The 26,002-nt window shown below is 39.5% G+C and overlaps 1 protein-coding gene across 4 annotated transcripts in view; it reads right to left on the minus strand.

Annotated features, from left to right (window-relative positions):
• ZDHHC20 (zDHHC palmitoyltransferase 20) overlaps positions 1-26,002 on the minus strand; it is a 44,696-nt gene that overhangs the window by 12,975 nt on the left and 5,719 nt on the right. For all 4 annotated transcript variants that reach the window (XM_026790613.2, XM_026790612.2, XM_005482525.4 and 1 more), the window contains exons 2-7: positions 13,323-13,349; positions 8,389-8,483; positions 4,262-4,382; positions 2,829-2,898; positions 1,672-1,704; positions 766-886 (exon numbers count right to left, since the gene is read on the minus strand). In XM_026790613.2, coding sequence (XP_026646414.1) covers positions 766-886; positions 1,672-1,704; positions 2,829-2,898; positions 4,262-4,382; positions 8,389-8,483; positions 13,323-13,349 — 467 coding nt within the window. The remainder of the gene's footprint in view (positions 1-765; positions 887-1,671; positions 1,705-2,828; positions 2,899-4,261; positions 4,383-8,388; positions 8,484-13,322; positions 13,350-26,002) is intronic.

Consider the following 26,002-nt stretch of genomic DNA (forward strand, 5'->3'; position numbering starts at 1 on the left):
GATGAAACAACTACAGAAGGCATTGTGTTCAGCCTGGATGTGACTGGAGCAAAACTGATAGGTGCAATATAACACTGACATACAAGGATGGTTGCCTTCACATAAATGTTATTAAACATACTAAGATGGATGCATGTGTATTACCCATTTGACAACCCATAACAGTTGCAAGGAAGATGTATAGCATTCATACTGTACATATCCTAGCACTCTACTCATACCAGACCATAAAAGCCACTAATATGAAGTTCAAACATGCCTATGTAGGGGACTCCAAAACAAAGCTCAGATAGTTCCCAACAAATTAATCTGCCTTAGCTGGCAGCAGATTATCCATAGATAAGTCTGGGAAGATACAAAATTGTTATTTATATTTCATATTTGTCAGTATTTATTATATACACACATATATATAATCATACCTATACATAATTGTTTGATAGGGTCTGTTCCTTTATCTACATATCTGTATTTCATAGTCTCATAAAAACCTGAGCTGTGCCACTCAATTTTGATGGAGCAGAGAAATTGCACAGTGTCCTCATCAAAAGTCCTTCCCCCAGTTACTCATCCCAGGCAGTGTAATTCATTTACTTCATCAAAATTCATAAGGTTCTCCTGCTTCAGTCACTTTGATTGATGTCATTAATGATAGTGAACCACAGAACAGAGTAAATGGAGAGTGACAACATGCTGATGCAGCCTTCAATAACACATGCAGGATTAAACAAATGAACAAAAACCAAAAAAAGCCTTAGAACTTACTGTCCAAAACTTTATGAAGTACTGCAAGACTGTAGCAGCAACAAACAAACAGTACAGTAAGGAATACATTAAAAACAGGAGGAAGAATTTGTAGTTAGAAAATCCCACACAATTATTCACCCTAGAAGGAGGGGAAAGAGAAAAAGGTTATTAGGTATACAAAAAATAAAACAAACAAAAAACCCACAATACATTGCAGAGCAAAATGTGTATGATGTCAGTGGTATGTCCAAAACACTCCAGCACCAGTGTTTCAGAAGCAATTTAAGGCAATATTTTGAAGGAAATTTCTCAGGCTGGGAGAATCAGATCTGGGCCTCTCACATCAATTATGCCCCCCATGATTCTGTAGGACAGGACATGAGCTGGCAAAGCATTACAATACAGACAGTCCTTAGAGGAAGCAATTCCCAGTACAAACTAACTGCAGGCACCACAGAAAGTAACAGGAACCTCACCATCAACTTCAGGGCATGCTGCTGGGTTACAAAACCACCTTTAAGTCAACTACTGGTAGTAATGTTTTTTTACAGTGATAGCAAATAATATTTTTACTGACTACCAGTGAACACAAACTGCAGAAGAGTCTGAGTGGGTCATACATATCACCTAAAATCCAGAAATGACTCTCCCATTGCAGTGGTATCTCCTCTCCTGCTAACACCAACAGAGTAAACAAAAGAAAAAAATAGATTTTCTCACAGGTCTCGTTAATGTCAAGGTTTCTCTATATGAGGAGAAACTGCATGATTTGGACTACTGGCTACAACTTTAACACTGCATCACACATTTATTCCCATATATTAAAGAACTTCTGTGGAAATCAAGGTTTACTCCAGAAGTTCATTTTTGAAGCAGCATCTAATTAATCATTCTTATACTGATTTGTAAAACAAAACAACTTACCATGGACAGTGGTGGTCCATTTTTAATACACATCTGAAAGAGAAAATTTCCAGCAAGTTAAGACAAAAAATAAGTTTTCTTTCCAAGACACGTAACTTTAGCTTCTACAGATTTGGGTATTGTTTTTTATTGATTGATTTTTTTCAAGTATTTTGCCCTACTGTATCTTTTTCAAGCCCCTCTCAAGCATACCAATTCTCTATATTAGAGCAGCTGTTCTTTTACCCAAAAGAACTGATTGAAATTCAGAAGAGTTATGAGGAGAGTTTCTTAAATTAGCATGAGGAGTATTACTGAGCAACACCATGTAGCAGTTCATTAAGCCACACCAGGGTGTGCAGAGAAAACAAATCCAAAGGGTCTGTCAGGGTTGTGTGGATAAGGTGTATTAGCCTGCCATTCACTTCAACTAAGTCTACCTTAGGGTTATTTTTTCCACCATTTTGTTTGCTGCTTGTCTTTTTTTTTTTTTTTTTTTTTTTTTTTAAGTTAATGGAGGAAAAGATCAGCACAAAGGGCAATTTGAATAGTTCACAAGCCACTTTAATCCAGTTTTAAAGTAAACACGGTTACTGGACATTTCAGACACAGAGACATTCATTGTATTTGCTAACAAATTTGATTTTAGCCAAAAGATGTGTATTAGGTTCTTCAGTTAACGAGATTTCCTCAAGCTCAGCCTACTGAAGTCTCATGCATAGCCTCAGCCTTCAGTGCCTGTGCAGGCTCCTCTGATGATTCACAGTCAAAACAGGGGATAGCAATGATGTTTTTGAAATGTTAAAGGCATGTGACTCTACTGCCAATTTTTGAGATAAACATTTTTAGCAGAACACATCTGTTTCAAAGCTACAGAAACAAGATACAATGAAACAGTTCAATAATAAGCTTCAGCTGGTGCTGGTATCTCAGACCTACCTTTCTTTACTTTCAATCCATATGATTTTTTACTTTTTAAATTATCTATTTTTTAATATAAGCTTTGTTTTACAAAGCTACAAGCAGTTTTCCTAAAAAGTTCTGCCACTTTAGACAATAGGGCTGTACCATAATATTGCACCAATAGAAGGAACTGACCCACTGAAGACATGAACACACTAAAGAGATGATTAATGACAGGAAAGAGAAAATCTGTAATTCCAGATTCTGACACTTACACGTCACAGGCAGAACAGTGGTGGCAGCGGTCAGGTTTGATCAGCTGGCATCGATCACAGTATCGGATTGCTGTATTTAAGTGCAAGGGTCAGGTCAGTAGAATTCATCTCATTTTATGAAAGCTTTCCCCCTTAACATGAACTGAATCTTAAAAGAGCTTCCTGCCCTCCCCTGCCACACTTGTTCTCGCAGATTGTCACACACCTAATCTCATATGATATGTAGTTTTGATTTTTTAAGGAATGTAACATATTAAAGTATTCAAAAGTACCTGTTACTACTCTACTGATTCCATTTTCATTTACTCTTTGACTCCCAAGTCTTCCTATCCTTCATCTTCTGGCACTGATCCCCTTTTCACATCTGCACAGGGTACTAAGGCATCTCATTGTGAAACTACATTCTTTCAGCAAGTCAGCCTTCTGCACTGGCTTTCACCATCCACTTCACCAAACAATGATCTAGCAGAGTGTTCAGTAAGTCAGTTCTTCCTCATCTTTCCTGGATATTTTTAAAGAGACCTTCAGGTTTTTCTCAATGGAAATAAGACACCAGCACAGGCAGTTTGAAAGCAGGAGGAAAGCCAACATGTACAGCTAAACAGAACTGATAAGAGCTAGCAACAGCTTCCCAGACCACTCCAGGAACTTAAGACTGGGACTCTCTTATATGGAGGCCTGTATTTAAAAGAGCCAGGTGTCCTTAGACTTTCTTTGGAAAAGTCACAGTAAACTTGGGCAATGGTTATTCTGAGAAGTTTATATTTTTGGAAACTCTACAGGGTTGTTAGTTTCAAGAAAGAGAAAAAGATATATGCCCATATAAAAGCTACAGATTTTTCAAGAACGTACATATACATAAGACAGCACTTTCACAGCTCATTCATCTATAAATTGGAATAAAATGCCTACATATATTAAAAGCAAATCCAGAAACAGTTCATAACTAGATTTGTACTGAATTGCAGATGGGAATGAAACAATACTTATTTGTTTTTAAATTGCAAAAGCCTGTTAAGATCTTAAGTATATTTCTCCTCACCCTGAATCAAAACAGCTCAAAAAGAAAAAGAAAAAATTTAAGTGAGGATAAAAGCGATTATAAAATTGAACAACACACTTGATTTTCCCTTTTCAAGCTATCTTAGCTATATTTGTTTGCTGTGTTTATTTTTAATTGCCACAGCTGGAGATAACTGCTATCACCTCTCATCCTGCTAGAAGATATTTTTCTTCTTTAATTTCAAGTAGTGGCTTTATGTTGAGAACCCCAGAAAAAGGCCTGCTCTTTCTCTCAGAGGGATTAAACACCAGGACAAACACAGAACAAAACATCATGGCTTTTGCAATATGTGCTTAATAAATTATTGATTCAATGGCAACAAATGAATAAACAGCAACTTGAGGAGCACAGAATTATCTTTATATCTCACCTCTCGATGCTGTTGTCGTATAGATAGGCAAGTCTTTGGCAGCTCTTCTTAAAATCTCCTGCTGGATTTCTGGTCTCGTTTCTTTTTCATATTGTTCTTTATCAAGTTTTGTCAAGGAGAACTAAGAAGGATGTAGAAAATGGATAGGATGGGAAAGATTAATTATTACTTTGTTTTCCAGGAAAAGACCCTTTGGGTGTTCCCATCCACTGACCCAAAAGCACCACGTAAACAAAAAAAAAGAATGCTACAGGAATTACAGGGGATCTTTAGAACTCCTAAGTTTCTGGATGTATTCTGGATGTACTTAATTTCTCGATGTATTTTCAAGAAAATAATCTTTATCTCTGTTCCATTATCTATAGTATTTTCTCTCCAACACAAGGGAACACAGAGACTCAGAGTGAGTTTTAAGGTACAAGCTTTCCTTTAACTCATGATCAGCATAATTTAAGCGAACTGTGAACAAGAGGAAGGTGCAACAGTCCTTTGCTGCTACAAGGCACTGAAGTTCTCTTACCCCACTTCCTCTCTAACATACAGAGGGGTACAAACCAGATGGAGGGAAAAAAAAGCAGGCAGAGGGTGTGGTGAGCTTCACAGCCCCACACAGAAGCTGGAAAAGTTTAACTGGATTTTTAACTCAGGAGTAGTCAACACTAGTCTCAAAATTCTTAAGTTGTATTGAAAGCACCTTAAGCAAAGCCTGTACAGTTTGGGAGTGTCCTACAATTCTGAGTAAAGCCTGACAAGCATTCCTGTTGAAACCTCACTGAAATGTAAGCCTTTACCAGAAAATCCTGGAGAGCTTTTACTCATTTGTAAACAGTATTTCCCAGTAAGCCCCACAAAACCCAGCGTGCTGACGAGGCTCTGTGCAGCGGGGGCTGAAATGACGATTTTCTTTGGTATTTTTCTGTTCCAAAGCGCTTCTAAATTCTGAGCTTCCTGCATGGACTACAAGAGCTCTCTTTATGAGCACACATAGACAAAGCATTCATGGTAGAGTGTGGAAAATGCTATGTGTGCAGCTGGAACAAAAACTGGCTTAGTGTGGTTTAGTATGATCGTATTTTCCTACCAAAAACATGTGCATGATTAGTTCACATGGATTCTCCTCTCATCCTGTACTTTTTCCTCTTTTGGATTACAGTCAGTTGGCAAGCAACAATGAAGACTCCACTTGCAGCAAGGAGGAAGCAGTAAGACATTGCTGCAATTTCTCTGTGCTATTTCCTAACACAGAATGCAAGCAAGATGCCTCACAGCTCACAGAATCTAGTTAAGCCTCCTGTCACATGTAGCACCATCCCAGTTATTGCGCCTACACACCCTTCGAGGGTGAAACATGAAACATGCCTAAATAATACCCTTTTAAATAACCAGACACTAGAACTAATCTATGTGAAGGGTGAAATGAAAGTTTAACATTTCAGCCATCACTAAGAGTTTGACCTAATTATTTAAATTTAACCACTCAGATCGATATTTATTCAAGCATGAAAACTGGAGATGCTCACATCAAAAGTTTAAGGCAGTTGTGAAGCATCATTCCAGCAAACAGTACTGCAATACACCTTAATCCCTACCACCCTTGTGAGGCTGCTAGGTGACCCAGGTATCCATGACCTGCAATCAAGCAGAGGTTGCAGGAAACATGAGTACCCCCTCTAGATGACATTTCAAGGCAAACCATTAATGCACAGAAAAGGAACCCACTAAAAAGATTTAAAGCTTTTTAAATTTGTCCATGTAACGTCATTGTATTACTCTAAAAATCCTGGATAGGATTTTGGTTTTCCAAAAAGCTGCATTTCTCTTCTAATTTCAGAACTTAATAGGGCTATGAGACCACAGTCTCTCAGGACAATAGTAGGATATGTTCAAAGGCATCCAAAGTTGTCTGTTACCACACAGCAAACAGAATTCCCAATGAGGTTCCAGCAGTTCTTATTGAAAACAGAAAGAATCCCTTTGTTTCCTTCCTCTTTCTGGATCTTGTATAATGCTGATTGTTCTTTCTTAGGACAAATGCACAGGGATTACACTAAGACAACAGCAGCTGCAGAATCTTTTTTTTTAGTTCAATAGTAGGATCACAGGATGCTATTTGTTTTGCAAGAATAGCCAATTTGAATGATTAAAACTATATACATTTACATTCTCACACGATGGAGAGATACTGAAGTCATGGTTGTTTTTAAGTACAAACAGCATAAATTACTCACTAGTACGTGAACAGAAGTGATTTGCCCAGAAACAGAAAAGATGGTGCTGGGTTTTAAATTTGCTTGGTTTTTTGCTTTTTAAAATTTTTTTGAGTGTGGTTTTTTGTTGTCCTGGTGGGAGAGGTTTTTTGAGGGTTTTTTGTCCTTTTTCATTTAAAGCTAGCTGTAGAAGAAAATTTCATTAAATCTGATCTCTCTCCACAGTTAATATACAAAAAATTCATTACATGCCATATGCCCAAGCCATCCCTTTTGCCTGCTGAATACAAAAAGCCTGCTACATCATCACTGTAACTACAGGAAAAGTATTGTCAGAATAAGTTTGCTATTAATGAAGAATTCAAGAAGAGAGTAAAAGTTACTAGGTATTAGCATTAAGAGCAGCTCTAGTTCATATAGCTTTATAAAACCTAGAATAACATAATTTAAACTACGTTCTAACTAGTTAACCTGCTTAACCATTTTCCTGCAAAACCACTGCAGAAAAAGCAAAACCAAATTACCCTGAATACAAGCCCCTTTGAATTTTTAGGTTTACCAATTCATAGACTCATGTAGGTTGGAAAACATCTAAGGTCATCAAGCCCAGCCATAAACCCAGCACTGCAAAGTCCACCACTAAACCACATCCCCAAATGCCACATCTATAAGTGTTTTAAAGCCTCCAGGGATGGGGATACAACCACTTCTCTGGGCAGCCTGTTCCAGTGATTGTGACAACAAGCCTTTCAGTGAAGAAATTTTTCCTAATATCTGATCTAGATTTCCCCTGGTGCAATTTGAGTCCATTTCCTCTTGTCCTGTCACTTGTTACCTGGGAGAAGAGGCTGACCCCCACCTGGCTACACTCTCCTTTCAGACAGTTACAGAGAGCAGGAAGGTCCCCCCAAGCCTCATTTTCTCCAGGCTGAACACCCCCAGCTCTCTCAGCTGCTCCTCACAGGATTTGTACTCCAGACCAACAGCTTGTGCTCCATCTTCAACAGCTGCATTTAGACTTTTTGCTTAGCTAAACAGCAGAATAGTGTTTAGCTTTTTACACTTCATATTCCACAGCTTTAACATACAGATCTCTAAGCTATAATTAAGCACTACAGAGCAGTGTTTGCTTTTTCTTCAAAACATGGGAATAACTTGTCTCAAGAATGTTTAAGGTTGACAGTAGCACTGAATGTCAGTCTTGCTGAAAACAGAATAAAAATTCAACCCCCACAGAGCAACCAACACCTCAAACAGTTTAGACAGTTTAAAAGCTTTGTAAAAACAAGGAAGAGAAGTGCAATATTTTAAACTCAGTGCCTGTATTTAATCCTTACATACACACACATTAGAGAAAATGGAAAACAAGGTAATCCATCTCAGGCTTATTGGAATTAATACAGTTCTTTTTCAAAACAAAACTTCATCATGCATTCTTTCGCTATTATATAAAGCTTCTTTATGTAGTCACATCTCAGTGTTCCTAAACCTTAACCCTTGACTAATACGTGGGTTCAGTCCTCCAGGTCATAAGTATACATTGCATTATTACCCTTTCTTATTCAAACAACAGTTAAAACTGCCTAAAAAGGAAACATAAAAATGTTGTCACTGTACTTCATTTATCCTTTTTAAAAATTCCAAGTTTCAAGCAAGTCACTTCCTAGCATAGCACTGTACAAGACTGCCAAACTTGTGATGATTTAAACACACATTTTGTATAAGGAAATGTCATTACACAAAACATATGGTATTTTAAGATTAACTTGATCATTTTCATTCATGATACACTGTCATGCTGTTCTATTTTAGACAATGAGAAGGCAAAGGTGAATCATGCAGTACTGCAAACAAATTTCATCACTGAAAACAGTTCAGCTATTTATAAAAAAGCTGACATTTTCATAACATTATACTTACCTCATTAGAGGGGGTTGCAGGAGAGGTGAAAATTGTCTTCCCATAGGACCATACAAACATGACAAATGACAGATGAAAAACTACAAGGTAGACAACTGCAATAAAATACAAATCAGAATTTGGTGAATATAGCTGAAAAGAACAAAAAAAAAAAAACCCAACCCTGATCTTTGAGGAGGGCTAAGCAACTACCAACTAAGTGAACTAGGACTGTTCACTTAAAAAAAAATTAAATAAACAGCCACCCTCACTCCCCAAATGTTACAGCTGCTCTTCCTCAAGGAAATAATGTTTTTATTATAGATTTTATCATTCAAAGTGACCTTGAATGCTTCCAGGGATGGAGCATCCACAACTTCTCTGGGCAACCTTTGCTGTTGCCACAATAAAGAACTTCTTTCTAATACCTAATTTATACCTGCCCTCTTTCAGTTTGAAGTCATTCTGCCCTTGTCCTATCATTCCATGTCCCTGTTACAAGTCTCTCCCCAGGACTCCTGTAGTCCCCCCTGCAGGTACTGGAAGGTGCTATTAGGTCTCCCTGGAGACTTCTGCAGGATAATAAGCCCCTTAGGCTGTCTTCAGCTGGACAGATGCTTCATTCCTCTGATCATCTTTGTAGCCTCCTCTGTACCCACTCCAGCAGATCCCTGTCCTCCCTGTGCTGGTGCTCCAGAGCTGGTGCAGCCCTGCAGGTGGGCTCTGAGCAGAGCAGAGGGGCAGAATCCCCTCCCTGGTCCTGCTGCCCACCACTGGATGCAGCCCAGGACACCACTGGCTCTCAGGGCTGTGAGCCATGTAGGGCTTCTCATCAACCAACACCTCCATGTCTTTCTCCCCAGATTGGATTGCTTCTCAGTCCAGTCTCTGCCCAGCCTGTACTTGTGCTTGGGAGTGTCCTGACTCATGTGCAGGACCTTGCTGAACTTTCCAAAGTAGATTTTGAAGGAGAAAACAAATCGACAAAACCCACCCCCCAAAAACCAACCAAACAAAATTCACCACTGAAAATAAGGGCCCCACAAAACAAAACCAAATCCTTCCCCCAAACAAAAAACCAACAAAACCCCCCCCCAAACCCCAGAACTGAACACAGCCTCACAGTCTCACTTCTGGCATGTAAGTGACTAACCTTTCTGGATAAAGATGATGCTGTAATTGCTGTAATTCTGTTCTAGATTATCAGAAAGTAATTGATTGCTTACTGACCTACATAATTCAATTTAATTTCTACTTCTAACAGAAACAGCACAGTACTGTGCCATTACAGAAGGCACAGGTCATGAATGACAGTTAAAATCCCCAAACAGGGTTTGGAGAGTACTGCATTCCAGTCATGCCAGATGTGAGTTAAAGATTTTCTTACTATCTTTCAAATCATCTGAGAAATACAAGCTGGAAAAGTCCTATTACACACAGTGGCAATAAAATGTAGCTGGGTTTAGGAGGCAGCTCAATAAATTTTCTAATGAGTATGCATGATATCACTGTCTTAAAGACCAGAAATGCAGACCTTATGACCCAGGAAGCTCCTTCCAATCTTGTTTCCTCTAATGGTTTCTTTTATCACTTGTCAAGAGGAAACAGATCAGTTGTGCCAGAACAGCAAGTCTTAGAGAAGTCATATTAAATATTTATATTATCTTCAGTTGCAGTAAAGTAGGAAATTTGACCTACTTTTCTGTACAGATGGAGTCCTTTAAGAAGGTGTATGATATACTTGATGGATAGTAAAAAAGGCTCAAAACTTTGGGAACCTCCAACAGCTCAGAAAATGTTTGTGCACAGTGACAGAAGACATGGCTTTAATTTATCATCTTTCAGGATTTTCACTATTTATTGCAATGAAAACAAACAAATTGCATTTGAGCTTTTGTTAGAGAATTATTTTTTTTACCTTTGCCTCTGATTTCTCCAACCTCAGAGGCAGACTTGGCAAATTTTCAGCTGTGGAGCTGATTGAAAATGCCAGAAACAAAACTCTTTTCTAAATCCATCCTAAATCAGTCACTTGATAGGAAAGAACTTGCGTATTACTGTAGTAAGCACTGCATTATTAGAAGTTGTCTGTTACAAAAAACACTCTACATTCAAACACAATGTGATTAAGCAACTAAAGAATGAGCAAATGGTTTGGAAGAGAGGAAAATAAAATACATAAAACTGGAGTGGAATCAGTGGCACAGATCAGAACTTTGGTGGAGAAGAGAGCAAGAGAAATTGAATAGAAGGAAAGAGGAAATGAGATACAGGGAAGGGCAAGGCACAGCAAAACTAACTTACACAGTAAACAGTTCTCTCTGTCCATAAAAATCACACCAGAATTCAGATTCTTTTGAAGGATTATTTTTAGTGCACATACAATGAGTCAAACAGCAGAACATCAAAGCTTTGTCACAGGCTGTAAATGTCCCTGAAACCCACAGAATAACAGGGACCACAGCTGGCTGTGTCAAGGGTACAGATCCGTGCCAGAGCTATCAGTATTTATTAGATAGAGGCAGCTATTAAAGTGCTCTTTGTGTCACTGAGCTCTTGCAATCTGTCCCCATCATTAAGAGCCAAGGGCCACTAGTCAGTAGCCAGTGATGGGCACCACCCAGGGAAAGACCCTGCAGTTGGCAGTGCATAGTGGCTTCACTCTAAATAAATTCTTGCTTCTTTTCCTACTCCCATGCTGCCTTTCCTACTGTGATTACACATAACTGTCCTGTCAATGCTCCCCAGGAAATGAGAGGGAGGGAAGATGCCATTTTTAACAGCTTTACTTTAGCAGTCCATCTACCCACCACTTCGGGTATCAGCAGCTCTCTACAGACTACTCCCTGAAGCATCTTGCATCTGTTTCCAGAACAAATGTAAACTGGGTTTATTCCTAGTCAACTCATTTTCTTGTAATTACAAGCTAGATGGAAAATATAACAAAAACCCCCAATCCCAGTATCTGCCAGTTTATCCAGACTCAGAGTTACAAAGAAGCCCTGGCTAGTCTAAGGCAACCCAGGATTCTTGGTGCCATGCTGTGACCTAGTGAAGTCAGTTCTCTTTAAAGGCACTGATGCATACTATGCCAAATTTATGGCTTCAAGAAGACAATGTCTTAAGACATGCTCTCAGAATCCTCTTAAAATACGCTAAGCTCTCCTAAGATTTGCCCTTAACATTCTTTTCTGAATCATTCTTAATACTACTTTCAAGACGGTCAGATGGCAGAGAGGCCATAATATATAACAGTGGTATATTACATTGTTAACAGAGATTCAGAGTTGACTTTATTCCTCTATCCTAATGGATATAAAACTAGGCAAGAATATAAAATTACAAAGCAAAAATGAGCTTTAACAGGGTGAAGGAATCACCACTAATTAAATCAAAAGTTGCCATTATATTCAAATCCTTTTACTGCAGTACGTATTACAGTGAAACACAGAGCAAAACACACTTGCTAAGATGCACATTATTGATTCACATAACAATGTTTCTGGTATTTTGTTCTTTCAACTCCTCTGATGGTGATTCCTGGTTATCATGAGCTGGCTTATAAGAACTTTAGAAAACTTCAGCCACCTTTCTTTTCAAATCAAAGAAGACTTCACATGTCATTTTCAAATCAACTTTCATGGTTGATAAATTCATGCACACAGAAAGCCTATGACATGATTCAGAATGGGAGGTGCAAGCAGCATGCAGGTGACAGCTATTAAGAGCCTAACAGGTTCCAGTGATAGTATCACTCTCATTACTTAATCTTGCATTGTCCTTCTCTGGTAGGTTTAGAAGAACCTGATCCAGTTAGATAGGAACTGCATTTGGGATAGTGATCTGACTATGCAACACCAACATTGCTCTGCCAGACTTCCTTAACTGATACATGAATCTAGCCTTTCAGGGAGAAATTAGAAAGGAAAACTTATTCATCTACAGGTCAACAGCAAGTACAGCAGCAGCTTGCAGAATTTTGTGAAGTCAAGGTAAAGCCAAACTGTAAAATGGGATGAAAAAATCCAGTGTAACACAAGCTCACAACTTGAATGGCTTATTTTGAAGATTTTCCTATTTTTTCAGCTCTCCATTAGAAATTAAACAACAAATTCCATCAAGATTCCTTCTTTTTACAGTGTTCTGGTAAACATTCACCAGGAAGAACACTGATAGATTAGCTTCTAGTTTTGTGCTCTTTTGCAAAATTTTTAAGAGATGAGATTTTACCAGTCTGAAACAGCCTTCTGTGGATAGTTGAAGTGCAAATCTGTGCTTAAACTACCACTCATGTTTCCCTATAAACTGTAATGAACTCCCAAATATCCCAGCAACAATATACTAGAATTTTTTTTGTTAGTTTTTATCTCTGTCACTGTGTACTACTACCCACTGTGGCATGTACTTGCTAAAGCCAATATGAAGATCAAAATTTCTCAAAACAAGGCTTCAAACACTTGACCTGGAAATTTAAAATTATAATGTGTAGCCACTTTTGAAATGGTTGTGTTTTGCACAATTCTAACTACTCCTTAAGAATGGAGTTCTGAGGAAATTGGTAAGCTGTTTGGAAAATATTAAGCAGTACAACAACAATTCACCCTCTTCCAGAAGTCTCCTAGGTCACAGGCCTAAATAGAAAATGGAATTGTGTATGTGCTGTAGTTCCTTCTCTCTTCTCCTTTTTCTGTTCTTGGTAGGGACACATTTAAAAATAAACGCAAACTTAAATCATAGTTGCATTACTTGCATTAGTCACAGATCTTGTCAGCATCCCAAGTTTGTGGTATTAGAAACAAAACAGACTCAACTGTACAATATTTACCTTGTTTCTTAGCACTAATCTACTCGCTACACAGAGCTCACACATAAAGGAGTACATTTAAACTCTATGTCCCTTAGGACTTGCATGCAAAGCAGCTATTCACATCTTCATAAAAACTTTAAAAAATTACCTTTTTCGACAGTTGAAGAAATGGTAACTGGAAGAGAAAAAAAAAAAAGTTAAGTAAATTTGTACATAATGAAATAATTGGCGAAAAGTGAGATATACAAGGTTGTTGACCTGTTCCAAAGCATACTTTAGGTGTCAGGAGAGTTTCCCCACCCAACACTGGGGTAAAACAGGAGTCAATATTCCTCCTGCCAGCCTTGATGCTTGGCGAGTTACTGGAAGAGCTGAAGGGATGCAGTTCCCTGGGCTAATGAAGCGAGCACACTCCACAGACAATAATTAGACAGAATTTATGCACATTCCCCTTCCTATATGCACCTAACTCATTTTTCTGAGTCAACAGCTAGGCCAACAGGTGTACCACTGGAAAGCAGAAAACAAAATGAAAAGTTCTTACTTTTCCTGTGAAACTGTTACACCCAACCTTCTTCCTTAAGTTTTCCTCCCCCCCCCCCCCCCCCGACTTCTCTCTTCCTGTCATGTACTATTTTTTGCCTTTTTTCCCCCCTGACCTGAATTCTTCATACATAGTTGAAATCTCTCTATCTCCTCATCTCCTTTTATGCCAACAGCAAATTCCATTGTTCAAATCTACCTTGTACACCGCCTGACTAGTACATCTTCCTGCCCTCAGGCTTCTCCAAAACCTTCACACTCAGTTTATCGGTTCAGGGATGATGCTGAACAGAGAGCTGCTCGACTTGTTGGTTGCTGTGTTCCTATCACTCCCCTTGCTGGATTTCTTCCTTGGACACTGAATTACTGAAACTCACTGAGGAAAGGATCCTTCCTGACTCCATCTTAAAGCTTCTGGTCACCAGCATGAGCAAAATCCTAACAGGGCACACCGTGCTTCCTGCAGTTAGCTCACTACGTATTTCTTCCCCTCTCCCAGCTCTGACATTTCTACTGTTATTAACCTGTGCAACAATTCAAAAGAGCTTTCTCCAGATGCACACTAGACTGTTACATCTGCAGAGCTTGAGTGTGCATTGCAAACTTCCTTCTGAAGGGCAGCTTTGTTACAGAGGTGGCATTTGTCACTTCTGAAGGGCAGCTTGTTACAGAGGTGGCACTTGTCACTTACCTGTAGATACCTACAGGGAAAGGGTCTATGACTGCATTATGCACCTGTGCCTCTTTTCATGGGCAGCAAGAGGCATAATGACATGATATCTCAGTGTATAGATGATCCCTTTTTGTTCAGACATGTTTTAGAGTTTTTTCCTTCTTTCTTGCCCTCATACCTTTCCATTAAATATCCACCGTCTGTACACAGAAGCCTCTGCAAAGTTAATGGAAAAGGTTCCGATTCCTTCCATCTAAAGGAGGAAGAAATTACCATTTGGGATAGAAAAATGTTGCCTTCAAACTCAAGGAGGTCAATCCTAAAGAACAGCTTCATTTCACATTAGTTATGCATACTTGCACAGCCTGCTCCCATGTTTCTGCCTGAAACTCCACTGCATGCTTCAGAAGCCAAATTATTTTTAAAGCAAATCCTGTGTTTCTGCTTAAAATTTTACCAATGTGTTATTTCTCCAGTTAAAATGTTTTCAACAATGCAAGGAGAAGATAAAAATTATTTTAAAAGTCAGAGGTAAAATAAGCTTGCAAAGTATGTTTGTTTAACTTAAAAAAGTACTAAAATTACTTTAGATTTAGCTTTATCTTTGGCTCCTTATATCTTAAGTAAACACCTTGGCACACATTCATTCATAAACATGTATTTCCTTGGACAAGAAATATAAAAAGTTCTTAATTATCCTCTTTTGGGGGTGGGAGAACATAGTTATCTATAAAACTTCAGGATATCTGGATATAATTGTCATTAAAGTACTCCTTAATTTGTAGCCTAATTTCTGCTCTAAGCACAAAACAAAGCTGTGAGCCAAATCTGATGTTTGAAGACTCAAAATAATGAACAGGTTTTGCATGCAAAAACAAGGAAAAAAAAGATAGTATTTTATCACAAGTGGGACTTCATCAAAAAGATCCCTAAATAACCTTCAAAAAATAATTAAGCTTCACAGCACCAGGGAGATAATTTCTCTTTCATACATAGGTCCCTTAGGTTAGAATGCAGTTATTAGACTGTGTAGAACAATTTTCATTTGAGAAAATCCTGCAGTTTGAGGTAAAAGCCAACATGGAAATGCTTGTGATTTTCATCCTGCCTTAATATCCTCCAATGAAATAAAACATGTCCTGTTCTCTTCTGTCTCAGAGGCTCATGCAAGTTAATGTTACTGTTTCTATCCTTTTCACAGTTCTAATGTCCATTATCAAGTAGATTTAATGAACAGCAGCTCTACTAGTCCAAATCCACTCAGCAGATGGCACATGAACAGCTTTACAGGATCTTTATACTACAAAGCAAAGCCTTTCTTCACATAAGTTAATAGTCAATCTTCATGTAAAAAAGACTTTTAAGTATTTGTTAGGCCAGCCATCTAACAAGAAGCTCTGTACCATGGAGAAATCAATTCTTACTTTTGAGCTCTACATCAGGGGAAAACACCTCACAGAACATGACATTGCCATTGTGGGTCCCATCCCTGGCCTGTGGTTACAAGTTTGCTCCCTATCACTTTTCTCCTTTGTTGCTTGTGATGTTTAGATGGCAGTCAGCTTCTGCTAAATTAGTGCCATTTTCACTTCAAACATTTTTGAAATACGGTTTTTCTTGTTTGGGACATGGGATGGGGGAAAAATCCCAAGGCAGCACTACCTTTTCACTTACTGATTTTTTCAAAAACAAAATAAACACTGCTTATGATTTATATGTTAACCTCAGGTTGCAACAGCACTATACACTAGATAGATGCATCAGCAAAAGTTAGTGCCTTAAGCATTGCAATCAACACAAACTGCCCATGATTCACAAACAGAAGTGGTGTAAAACAGCTGCTCTTTTGAAGATTTTGAAATATATTGCCATATCAGTCTATTGCTCAGCTATAAAAGGAAAAATATTCTTTGGGTTTGCTTCTTAGCATTAAGTTCCTGGTTTTGTGAGAAGACTTATGAAGTTGTAGAAAGAGATATTGCCAGGGAAGGATGAAACATGACCAGACAGTGAAAGCTGCAGCTTCCTTCAATGCAAAGAGCTCAGAAGCAGGCACTTGAACACTCAGGCACATGGAGTTTTCCCTATGGCCTCAGAATTTCAAAGGATTCAACCTCTCAGTGCTACAGCACCAGGGGAGTTGAACAAATTGGACAAATCTTGTCTGTGTGACTGCAGTGCAGAGCTTTATCTTGGCTATCTCAGGGTTTCCAAAATCCTTCTAAGGAAGGAGTGCAGCAAACCTGCTTGTAAAGAGAGGTAGACAGGCCTACACTGAATGTCATGCTGCTGCAGCTTGCTCAGAAATGTACAGGTGCAACACGTTGTCAGCTGGTCCATTGAGCACCTTACACACTGGACTTCCCAACATTCTGGGGTCCCTCCAAGATGAAGCACACAATTTGAAGTATGTGGAATCCCTTTCTACAGAACACTACCTCTAAAATACACCATACAGCCTATATTAGGCTGGATTCAAATGTACTTTATAACTCTGTCCACTGAGGGGGCAAGCACAAATTGCACATTTGACTTTCACAGAGGAAAAAGTTGTCTTAGTTTTGATTTAGACACGTAGCATCACCCCTGGCAACAAAGATACTCTTTCCTTTATGACCCCAGTGGTTGGTTACACTTTCCTAGATACTGTTCCTCACATTGTTGTTTGTTATCTTTCATCTCACCTATGTCACAAGAATGAAAGAGGCAGGAGCCTACAGCTTTATCACAGGAAACAATCCTGCAGACACAGGGACATCATTAGCTGTGTAACAAATGAAACTGGGGGAAAATGTCACTTGTTGGAAGCATTTCTCTTGGAGTGTGAAGTCATAGAAATGTCAACTTCAGAAAGCTTTGGAGCACTTTTTAAGCTGCTTCAAGGAAACCTCTCAGAATATCTCATCTCTAAAAGAAAAGTGTTAGGGAGCTGGTTTGCTTTTAGTTTCAGGCTTATTTTCAGGGTTGCTATGATGTGTTCATGCATCTTCCAACTTACTGCGTAAGAGGAAAAAACCAAATCTCCCTATTCTGAGGCAAAGAGGTGACATGATCTCCCAAGACCTTGCAAGAGGCATGCTAAAAGACATTTGTCTTCAAGCTTGGAATAAACTCCCCCCTCCCCAATCCCATTTTCCTACTCCCCTAAAAGGCATGTTCCAACCATAGCTAGATAAGCTTCTTGCAGAGGAAGAAACTCAACTCCAACCAATACAGAAGTATAGCAAAGGACAAGAACTGATCTTGTTACTGAAGTGCTATGCTTATTTCCACATCCACGCCCACGACAGCTCTGAGCAGGAGTCACACTTCGGTTATTCCAGCCATTCCACAAATTTCAAAGTAACATTCACATTTTGGCTGGCATTCCTTAAGGGTGGGAAGAAGTAGAGATAAAAGTGCAATTGCATCCCTTCACTAGTTGCACAGCCTTAGCTTTTCTCAGCTTTTCATGAAAAGGGGTACAAACAAATAACTAAACATACCTATACTTACCCATGCACATATATACACACAGACTCATATATTTCCAGAAGTTACCAGTACTGAAATTCAACAGAAACCCCTACAGGCACTGCCCTGTCTGCAAAGGCAAGCACCACTGACATAATCTCATTGTTTAATTTGTTCAGAAAATGGCATTTTACTGAAAGTGTAACTTAGATTTATGGTTACATAATTTCCATTTGCAAAATCAGACCCTAATCAGTTACAAGAAGCTGATAGAAACACTATTTACTGATACAAGCAGGACAATGAGTAAATTTCCATGAGCAAATATTCATTTGGCTTCTGTTACAGGGCAGCAACAGAACATGAAGACCTTAGCACTCCTCCACTGTTCTCTAAAAGCCTTGATTCTGTGACCTTCCCACACTGAGATATTTCTTATTTCCCAACTGTCAGGCGCACACTAGGTGCTCTCCTCCCTTAACAGCCCAGAGTTGTTCTAGAGAAATGATTCAAGATGACTAAGTTGACAGCATCATGTAGCCAAAAGCCAAAGCAGGAAGATGTTGCCAGGTTCCTGCTAAAGGGCTATGGGGGTCCAGGAATCACACACTCAACTGTCACCATGAATGCTCTTTGCAGAATTTTGAGCCATATAAACTTAGAATTGTATTAACTTCATTTGTATTAGACTGATGTATTTCAACTTCAGATATCCAGGAATAGGACACAATAGATTTCTCCACTCCCAGCATACTGCCAGGGGATTCAGAAAGCAACATTTTATAGAATAGTGCTGCGGGAGATGTGGCTCCTTTGTGCTGAGCCAGCACCAAGAGTCACATTGCCACACCATGTGCCTCAGCAGCAGCACTGCCTGGGGCTGGTCTGCAGCGCGGCTGCACCATCAGCCACGTCTGACACCATGCTTGTCTCAGAGGTGTGACCTGTGGTGGACAACTCTTGCTGCAAGGGTGTATAAAGTTACCCCTCTTCACCATCTACCCACTCCCCTGAAGCAGAAAAACAGAGAAAAAGTGAGAGCTCACACCTGAGCCACAAACGAAGTCGGTAGCTAGCACAGCACAAGTCTGTGTGATCCCAAACACCAGGGTGTTGCAGGGTGAAGGGGGAATGGCAGCGAGTGACCTCTCACTGTCCTGGGTCACACACAGCCATGAGAGGGGAAAGAAATGCTGTCAGGGCCACCAGTGCCTTAAAGCACGAGCCAGAGCCCAACTCCTCACACTTCCTGTGCTCAGCAGGAGCACTTGAGATACTTACTGCCTTGTGACTCCAAATGATCACAAGATGATGCCTTCAAAGGCACTGCAGGTACTGTGTATGTGTGAGAATCTGGGGTGGGAGGAAATAGGAGGAAGAAAATGCAGAAAATGCAGGCAGGGAAGAAACACTGGCTCAAAGGGGGATGCTCTGTTTTACAACCACATTTCCTACACTCGTGATCGCCATGCCCATCGGACCAGGATTCAGAAAAGCATTATCACAGGGACAGGCAAAATGAATTCATATTTCAAACAAGTCAGTTCAACTTGCACTGCAGAATGTTTCTGTTACTTGTTACCGGCTATCATTATGATTTGTTTTATGGTTTAAACAATATGAACATGATTCTTTCACTAGAACAAGTAATTGAGAGCAGCTGGAGGCTGGCTGCCCAGAAAATGCTCTCTTATCACAATAATAAAGCAACTTTTTATTTAACCAAGGTCTTTTCAGCCTCAATACAGAGTACATGCATAAATACAACCAGTCTACAGCAGGAATTAGCATAAGCAATGCAAGATACTTCTTGGGTACTGAGTTACATTTAGCAATGAATTTAGCTATGACAACTGGGAAGATTTCTGCCACGTATTGTGGGAACAGTAAATTCCATGCTACCACTTACACAGTTCAGAAACATAGCTACAAAGGCAGCTGACTTCTGGAACCCACAAAATCCTACAGATGGCTCCTTACCGCTGCATCTACAAAATATTCTTGAAAGTTATACCAAAGGTCTCCTAATGGTCTTCTCAACAAGGGTGCCTGCACTTCTCAAATGATTTGAAACCCAAGAGTTACACTTGGTCAGCATGCAGAAGAAACTGTGGCCAGGTCTTAACCTCAGTCCCACACTTGCATTCACACCAACTACTGCGTATTAACAGATGTATCAGCCCAAATTACTAAAGGATTTTTCTAGATATGAAGTTAGCACTCAGTTCCAGCACTGCACCTGGTCTGCTGTCCCTGAAAAGCCCCATTCTCCAAGAAGCACTACTCACTTTCAATTTACCATAATTGCTCAAAACCCCCTAATGTGACTTGATTTTCTTGGGCTATTTAATTACTCTTGACACTGCTCATTCTATTTGCATTTTGATGGGTTTAAAACCCTAGAATTACTTCTACACACTTCCTTCAGCTGGTTACTCATATTACTGGACTTCATTCAATTTTTTACCAAAAATTCTGCTTTATCATAACAGTAACAGCTTTATTGCTCTGTAGCATGGAAGTGCTGTGCATAAATTGCTTCCAATATTGTCTTTAAGCTATCAGACAGCGCCAAAAGAAAGCCTGGTTTCTTCTCAAAAGACAAAGAGAGCTCTTACTTGCATCAGTCAGTGAGCTGTGCTCTCTCTGGCACATCAGTGAACAGGAAAAAGCAGAACTGACAGAAACTCAGAAGCATCTGAATGGAGCTAGCTAATGTCCACACCACTAATTAATTACATTTGCATTTGAAGGAAAGGTATTTATTTGTTTATTTATCTTCGGGCTGGCCAGATCAAGCTCATAGTAACACTACACTCAAGCATCTACACATGTGAAAATGCTTGTTGTGCCAGGAATAACTCCAGTAGTTCTGTAGCTGACACCACTAGGACACTTGCAAGAGATAGCAGTGACAAACAGGATAATCAGCTGGTGTTGGCAAACATGGTGCTGTACAGAGCTGTCTTACACACCCTGCACAAGATCAGGTGCTCTGCAGGTCATACCAGAAACTGTCAGTAGATATAAAGTAAAAACCAAAGCAAGCAAAAATCCCACCCAACCAACGTATATTTTCATAACAGTATTTTTCGAGTCATTAACAATCTGCCAAGTCTTTTTGATGAAAACAACACCAATATGCAGTTTGTGACTCAGTCAATACCTGCCTTGAATATAAAGGTCACTGAAAGCTGACAGCCTTATGGCTGAGGACATTACTAGTAAATCCATTTACTTCTACACCAGACAGATGAAAATAAGCAAGTCTTCATTTATCTATTCCACACAGCTGGCAGGAGAGCAGAGGTGTCAGCTCATGGAGAACAAAAATTCCAGACACAGCTGCTGTGACCTGCAGACCTGAACCCTCACCCAGCAGTGAGAATGGTCAGCAGCCAAGAGGGACCTGCTTTGCTAATCAGGCTCCTTTTTCCTGTTTGGCTTCAGACTCTTCCAAAATCAGTTTCCTTGCTTACCCACTGGCTCAGCTTGCAACAAGTGTTTCCTGAAATGTGAGGATAAAATCTCCTTGCAAAACTCTGTGGATAAAGATCTCCTTGTAAATCTCCTTACAAAGCATTAGGCACTCTGTTTGCTGAGAGGAGGATTTTGCTGTCACCAAGTTCACTGAGTAATGGAAGAAATCAAACTGCCCATCAAGCCGACCTCCCCTCATGCATTGTGTCACTGGATTCCCTAAGTGAAGTTTCAAGTTTGCAATGTTGGTCAGGTTTGACTGGTATCTGCCACCTGAGCTTAAATATGGACCTGCCTCTGTTAAGAGTTGATCTTCAGCCAGCAGTGCACTGACAACAGAGCAGCCAGTAATGTAATCTACATGGATTCCCATCAAGATATTAATAAGCCAAGCTCCTGGATTCAGCCCTTTAAGGAACTTTGTACTGATAAACATGTCATTTAAAAACAAGTATATTAGTTGTGGGAGAGTAGTGATGGGAAACTCCTGTCTTCAACAAACTGGACTTGTAAATATTAATAAATATTAAGTATTTTTAAAATTATAAAACTATTTATGAAATAAACAAAGGTTTAAAGACTTCTCATGGTGATTTAGGGAATCTGTTCATATATAGGTTATCAAGTTGATTGGTAACAAATGCTGGCATCTTTTGATGCTGGAGGCTTTGCTGCTTGTTCTTTTTGTAAAAGAAAATGTTATACATTAAACCTTACTTAGACTGAGACATCCTGAGACAAAGCTTGACTAGCTAAATCTACACCCTCTAGCTTCTTTGCAGAAAGGAAGAAATGACAGCAACTCCCTAGAAACATAAAAAAAAGATCCAGGTGCTGCAGAGGGAAAAATTCACTGGTAATAAAAGTACAGAAAGTTTTGGACAGAGGACAAGGTCAGAAGGACACCATTTTGATGCAGGTCTCATTTAAGTACCAGATTACTTAGGAATATGAAAAAGTGACAGCACAAAGACTGTATGAGCCACTGCAAAGGGATTTTTAGATACTCCAGAAGATCTAGACTGAATCTTTGATAGTAGTCCAGAGCTAACAGAGAGGCAAGCATACAAAAGAGCACAGCCTATCATCCAAGAGCTCTCATTTAGTAACTACTGCTTCCAGCAAATAAATAAACCAAAAAAAATCCTCAGAGTTCACCTGCCTGCTGACAGTTCACCACATATTCTTGAAAAGCATAAAGTCAGGACTGCAAGAACGTTAACTGACATACTGTAAATCCTAATGCAATGCATGCCAAGGGGAGAACAGTTCTGCCTACTGCTCCTCAGAGATGCATTAGGGCTCCCAGGGAAAAGCACTGGAGGTAACAGCAGGGCTGGCATGCTGCCTAACAAGAAACAATCAGGGCTTGAGGCATGCATGGCTCCTACTGAGAGAATTAACTTCTGCCACCTTCCTAGGCTATCACCCACCACAGCAACACAGCTGCAAGCACATCTTTGCTTGCAGGTGAAGTACTGGAGTGGGGCACTCTGGTGGGAACCCATGTTTGTGATGTCCAAGAAACGACTGCTGCTTGCAGCACAGAAGTCAGCAACCCCAGTGAGCTGTAGGAAGTTAGATCAGGAGAGTGGCTGCTTCTAAAGACCAACAATCACAGGTGTGATTGGCCCAGAGCCTTAAACCTGTTGCCATCACTTGGGATGGGGGCAGGGTGTGCATCTGCTTGACTGAAGCCTCCAGAGAAGGCGTGCAGCAAGAGGAGAGCATGTCACTGTCACAAGTCCTGAGGCATGGAAGCACAGCTCCTGAGGCCATGCATGTACCTGAAAGCTCTCCCAGACTGTTTCTGCTCACAAAGAGATTCCCACTTCCACTCTTAACTTGGCAATAAGGTTCTACAAGTGTGGGAAGTAGTGAGAAACATAGGATATTTACAGCTTTCAGGATGTTAACAGAAAATTGCCACACAAAAGAGAAAAACATAACTGAATCCAGTAGTCAATGGTTTTTAAGCTTTCCACTGTCAAAATTTAGGATTTGTCTAAATTATTAATTATTACAGAAGTTCAAGCCTACTCTCTGCACTGCTTGCTGCTTTAGCTTTATCTCAGCAGGTATCTACCATGGAACACAGCCATAGTATCACTGCATGCAATTACAAAGCTGAAGTCAAATTTTTAAAAATACAATTATTTAAACCCCCCAATATGAAACTTAAGGAGCAGCAGATTAAATGGATAAAATATACACACACAAAACATCCCCACAAAAATCCTATGCAGAGATTGCATCCTTTTTCAGATAGTGTAAAAAGGCCACTTGAGGGTTAGTCACATAGGATTTTGCAAAACAGAACAGAAACCACACTGCTCCAAGAGCTCTGCTCCAAGTTTTGGTCTCCTTTGCAATGTTCAGAGTAAATCTGCAGGTCACAAACCAACAGATGTGAAATCCTTCAATCAATCACAAAGCAATGAACACTTCCTTTCTCTCTTTTTTAAAATCCAAACTTGACAAAGCTGAAAGGAATGACTACTTGTCATGAAGAATGATACAGTAACAGGTTCTCTGCATTCACACCCATGACAAGGCAGTAGATGAGGCACTTGACTTAAGTTTTAAGTCCACCACACACAACTGCAAACCAGCTTATAAAATAACTCTGTGTTTAGGTCTCTTCAAACAAATAAAGTCTGTTTCTTTCAAGGTTATTTAAATTTAATCTAAACTTTGTTTCATTCTCTCTGCACTGGCAGCTTGCCTAATCCCAGATGAATTTCTTCAAGCTCTAAATTTTTTTTGTCACAAAGAGGTTTAAAAAATGCAAAAAAAAAAAAACAAACCCCAAAGCCCAAACAGCTATCACTGCACTTAGCTCTTCACAAGAGATGCATAAAAATTGCCCACACTGGAGACAAACACACATGGAGATGCACAAGTGAAATAGCACAAACAAAAGACTGCTGCTTTGAAACCCTCTCTCTGTAGATCATATGACTGAAACGGTTCCATGCTTCACATTTAAGATAATGCTGCACCATGTACAGCATCAGAGAGACTGCTGCAGGAACTGCAAAGGCAAAGCATGCTGCTCTTGTGATCTGCTTGTCTTTGACAATCTCACAAGAGAATTTCAAGAGTCAGAAGAAAAGATGAAGAAGGAATGGATGAGCCATTTGGTTGTTTGAGAAAAAAGGAAAAGCAGAGGCTTGAAATGCTGCAGAGGGGGAACTTGACTTCTGGCAAAGATAAGGGAAGATGGTCAAAGATTAGGTATTTCACTGAAGATTGTGGGGAGGATGGAAAGCAGAAGAGTGGGAAAAATCTGGCTTTTTTGTTTCTTGATGCGGGAGAGAAGGAGTTAAGCACATCCCACAGAAAACAGTTTAGTGACAGCAGAAGGAGGAATACTGGGGAAGTGGCTAAAAGAACAAATGAATTTGTTGCAATCTCATTATCTCTTTTATAACTGAATCACACCTTGGTGGAGATTCAGCTTACACAAAAAAAAGTGGTCTGTGCTTACTTTCCAAATGTTTCTGTTACATTTTATACATTCTAATGAGAAAAAAATCTATACTCGTCCTATTACAGGAAGATTATGCACCAGCTGGAAGAAGTTAATGACTGAGATCAAAACTCCATAAAAGCTGTTTCAGGAACCTACAGTTTGTAACACTTGTAAGAAAAGTACATGTTAAACCAGCATAAAATCTTACCGTTGTACGAAATAGTTTAACAAAGCTATGCACTGAATGGGTGAAAAACAACTGCCATGAACCCTCAGCATTAACAGGCATAATTTTAGGCAGACAATTAGAATCTATCTTACTCCCATTTTCCACCACAGTCTCAAGTTCCAAGAGTAAAAGCAGGTCCAGTGCCATCCAAGCACTTCAACTATCACAGGTATACGAGAACTCAGCTCTGAAACCCATCTTTAAACCCTGTAAATTCTTTGATTATGAAAAGCATATGAAATTAACTCATAAAAATATGAGTCAGTAGAGAACAAAGTTTTAATTATTGAAATTTCAACAGACAGAAGAACCTGAAGTTCACTGTATGTAGAGGGTCAATGACCTCAAAGTAATGTCTGCTGAAAAAATATACGTTTGAAATTCTGGTCCTTTTATCCACAGCGTCTTGCAGGAAAACAGAGACTCCCAAGTGACAAAGGAACATAAAAGTCCTGATTAAAAATGAAAGTGACATTTAGATCACTGTTCTAACTCTAGAGGCATACAGAAATCTCCTACTGCTGTTACCAGAGAGTGAACTGAGAGAAGTGATTTTCCATAATATTAAATGCTCATGGTATCCAAGTCCTTTCAAAGCAAGAAGTAAAGCTTTATAGTCCACATCTAGAAGGCAATCAGGAAGCACTGCAGCAGTGAGTGATCATGGCTACAAGAAAGTAAAACAGGAAGAGCTCCTGCTTTAGCTCAGACACTTGCTCAGCTCCTTGCTTTCCCTAAGCCCCTTCTCTGTTGGCTTTTCTGTGTGTGCTGAAAGAGAGAAGTGCTCCCATTAACAGATTATTTTAACTTTATAGGTGCTTGGTGTCAGCTGTATAAGAGTGATTACAAAATTTCGGTGACCCTCTTCCACTTAAAACTAAGTTTCTTTTAATTTACAGGATAATTTACACAATTATTTGTGTGAAAAAGAGCAAAAATACCCTTTTGATCCTGAAGTGTTTCATAACAGATGGA

Source organism: Zonotrichia albicollis, chromosome 2 (genome assembly GCF_047830755.1).
Source record: "Zonotrichia albicollis isolate bZonAlb1 chromosome 2, bZonAlb1.hap1, whole genome shotgun sequence".
In the NCBI taxonomy this organism is placed as follows: domain Eukaryota; kingdom Metazoa; phylum Chordata; class Aves; order Passeriformes; family Passerellidae; genus Zonotrichia; species Zonotrichia albicollis.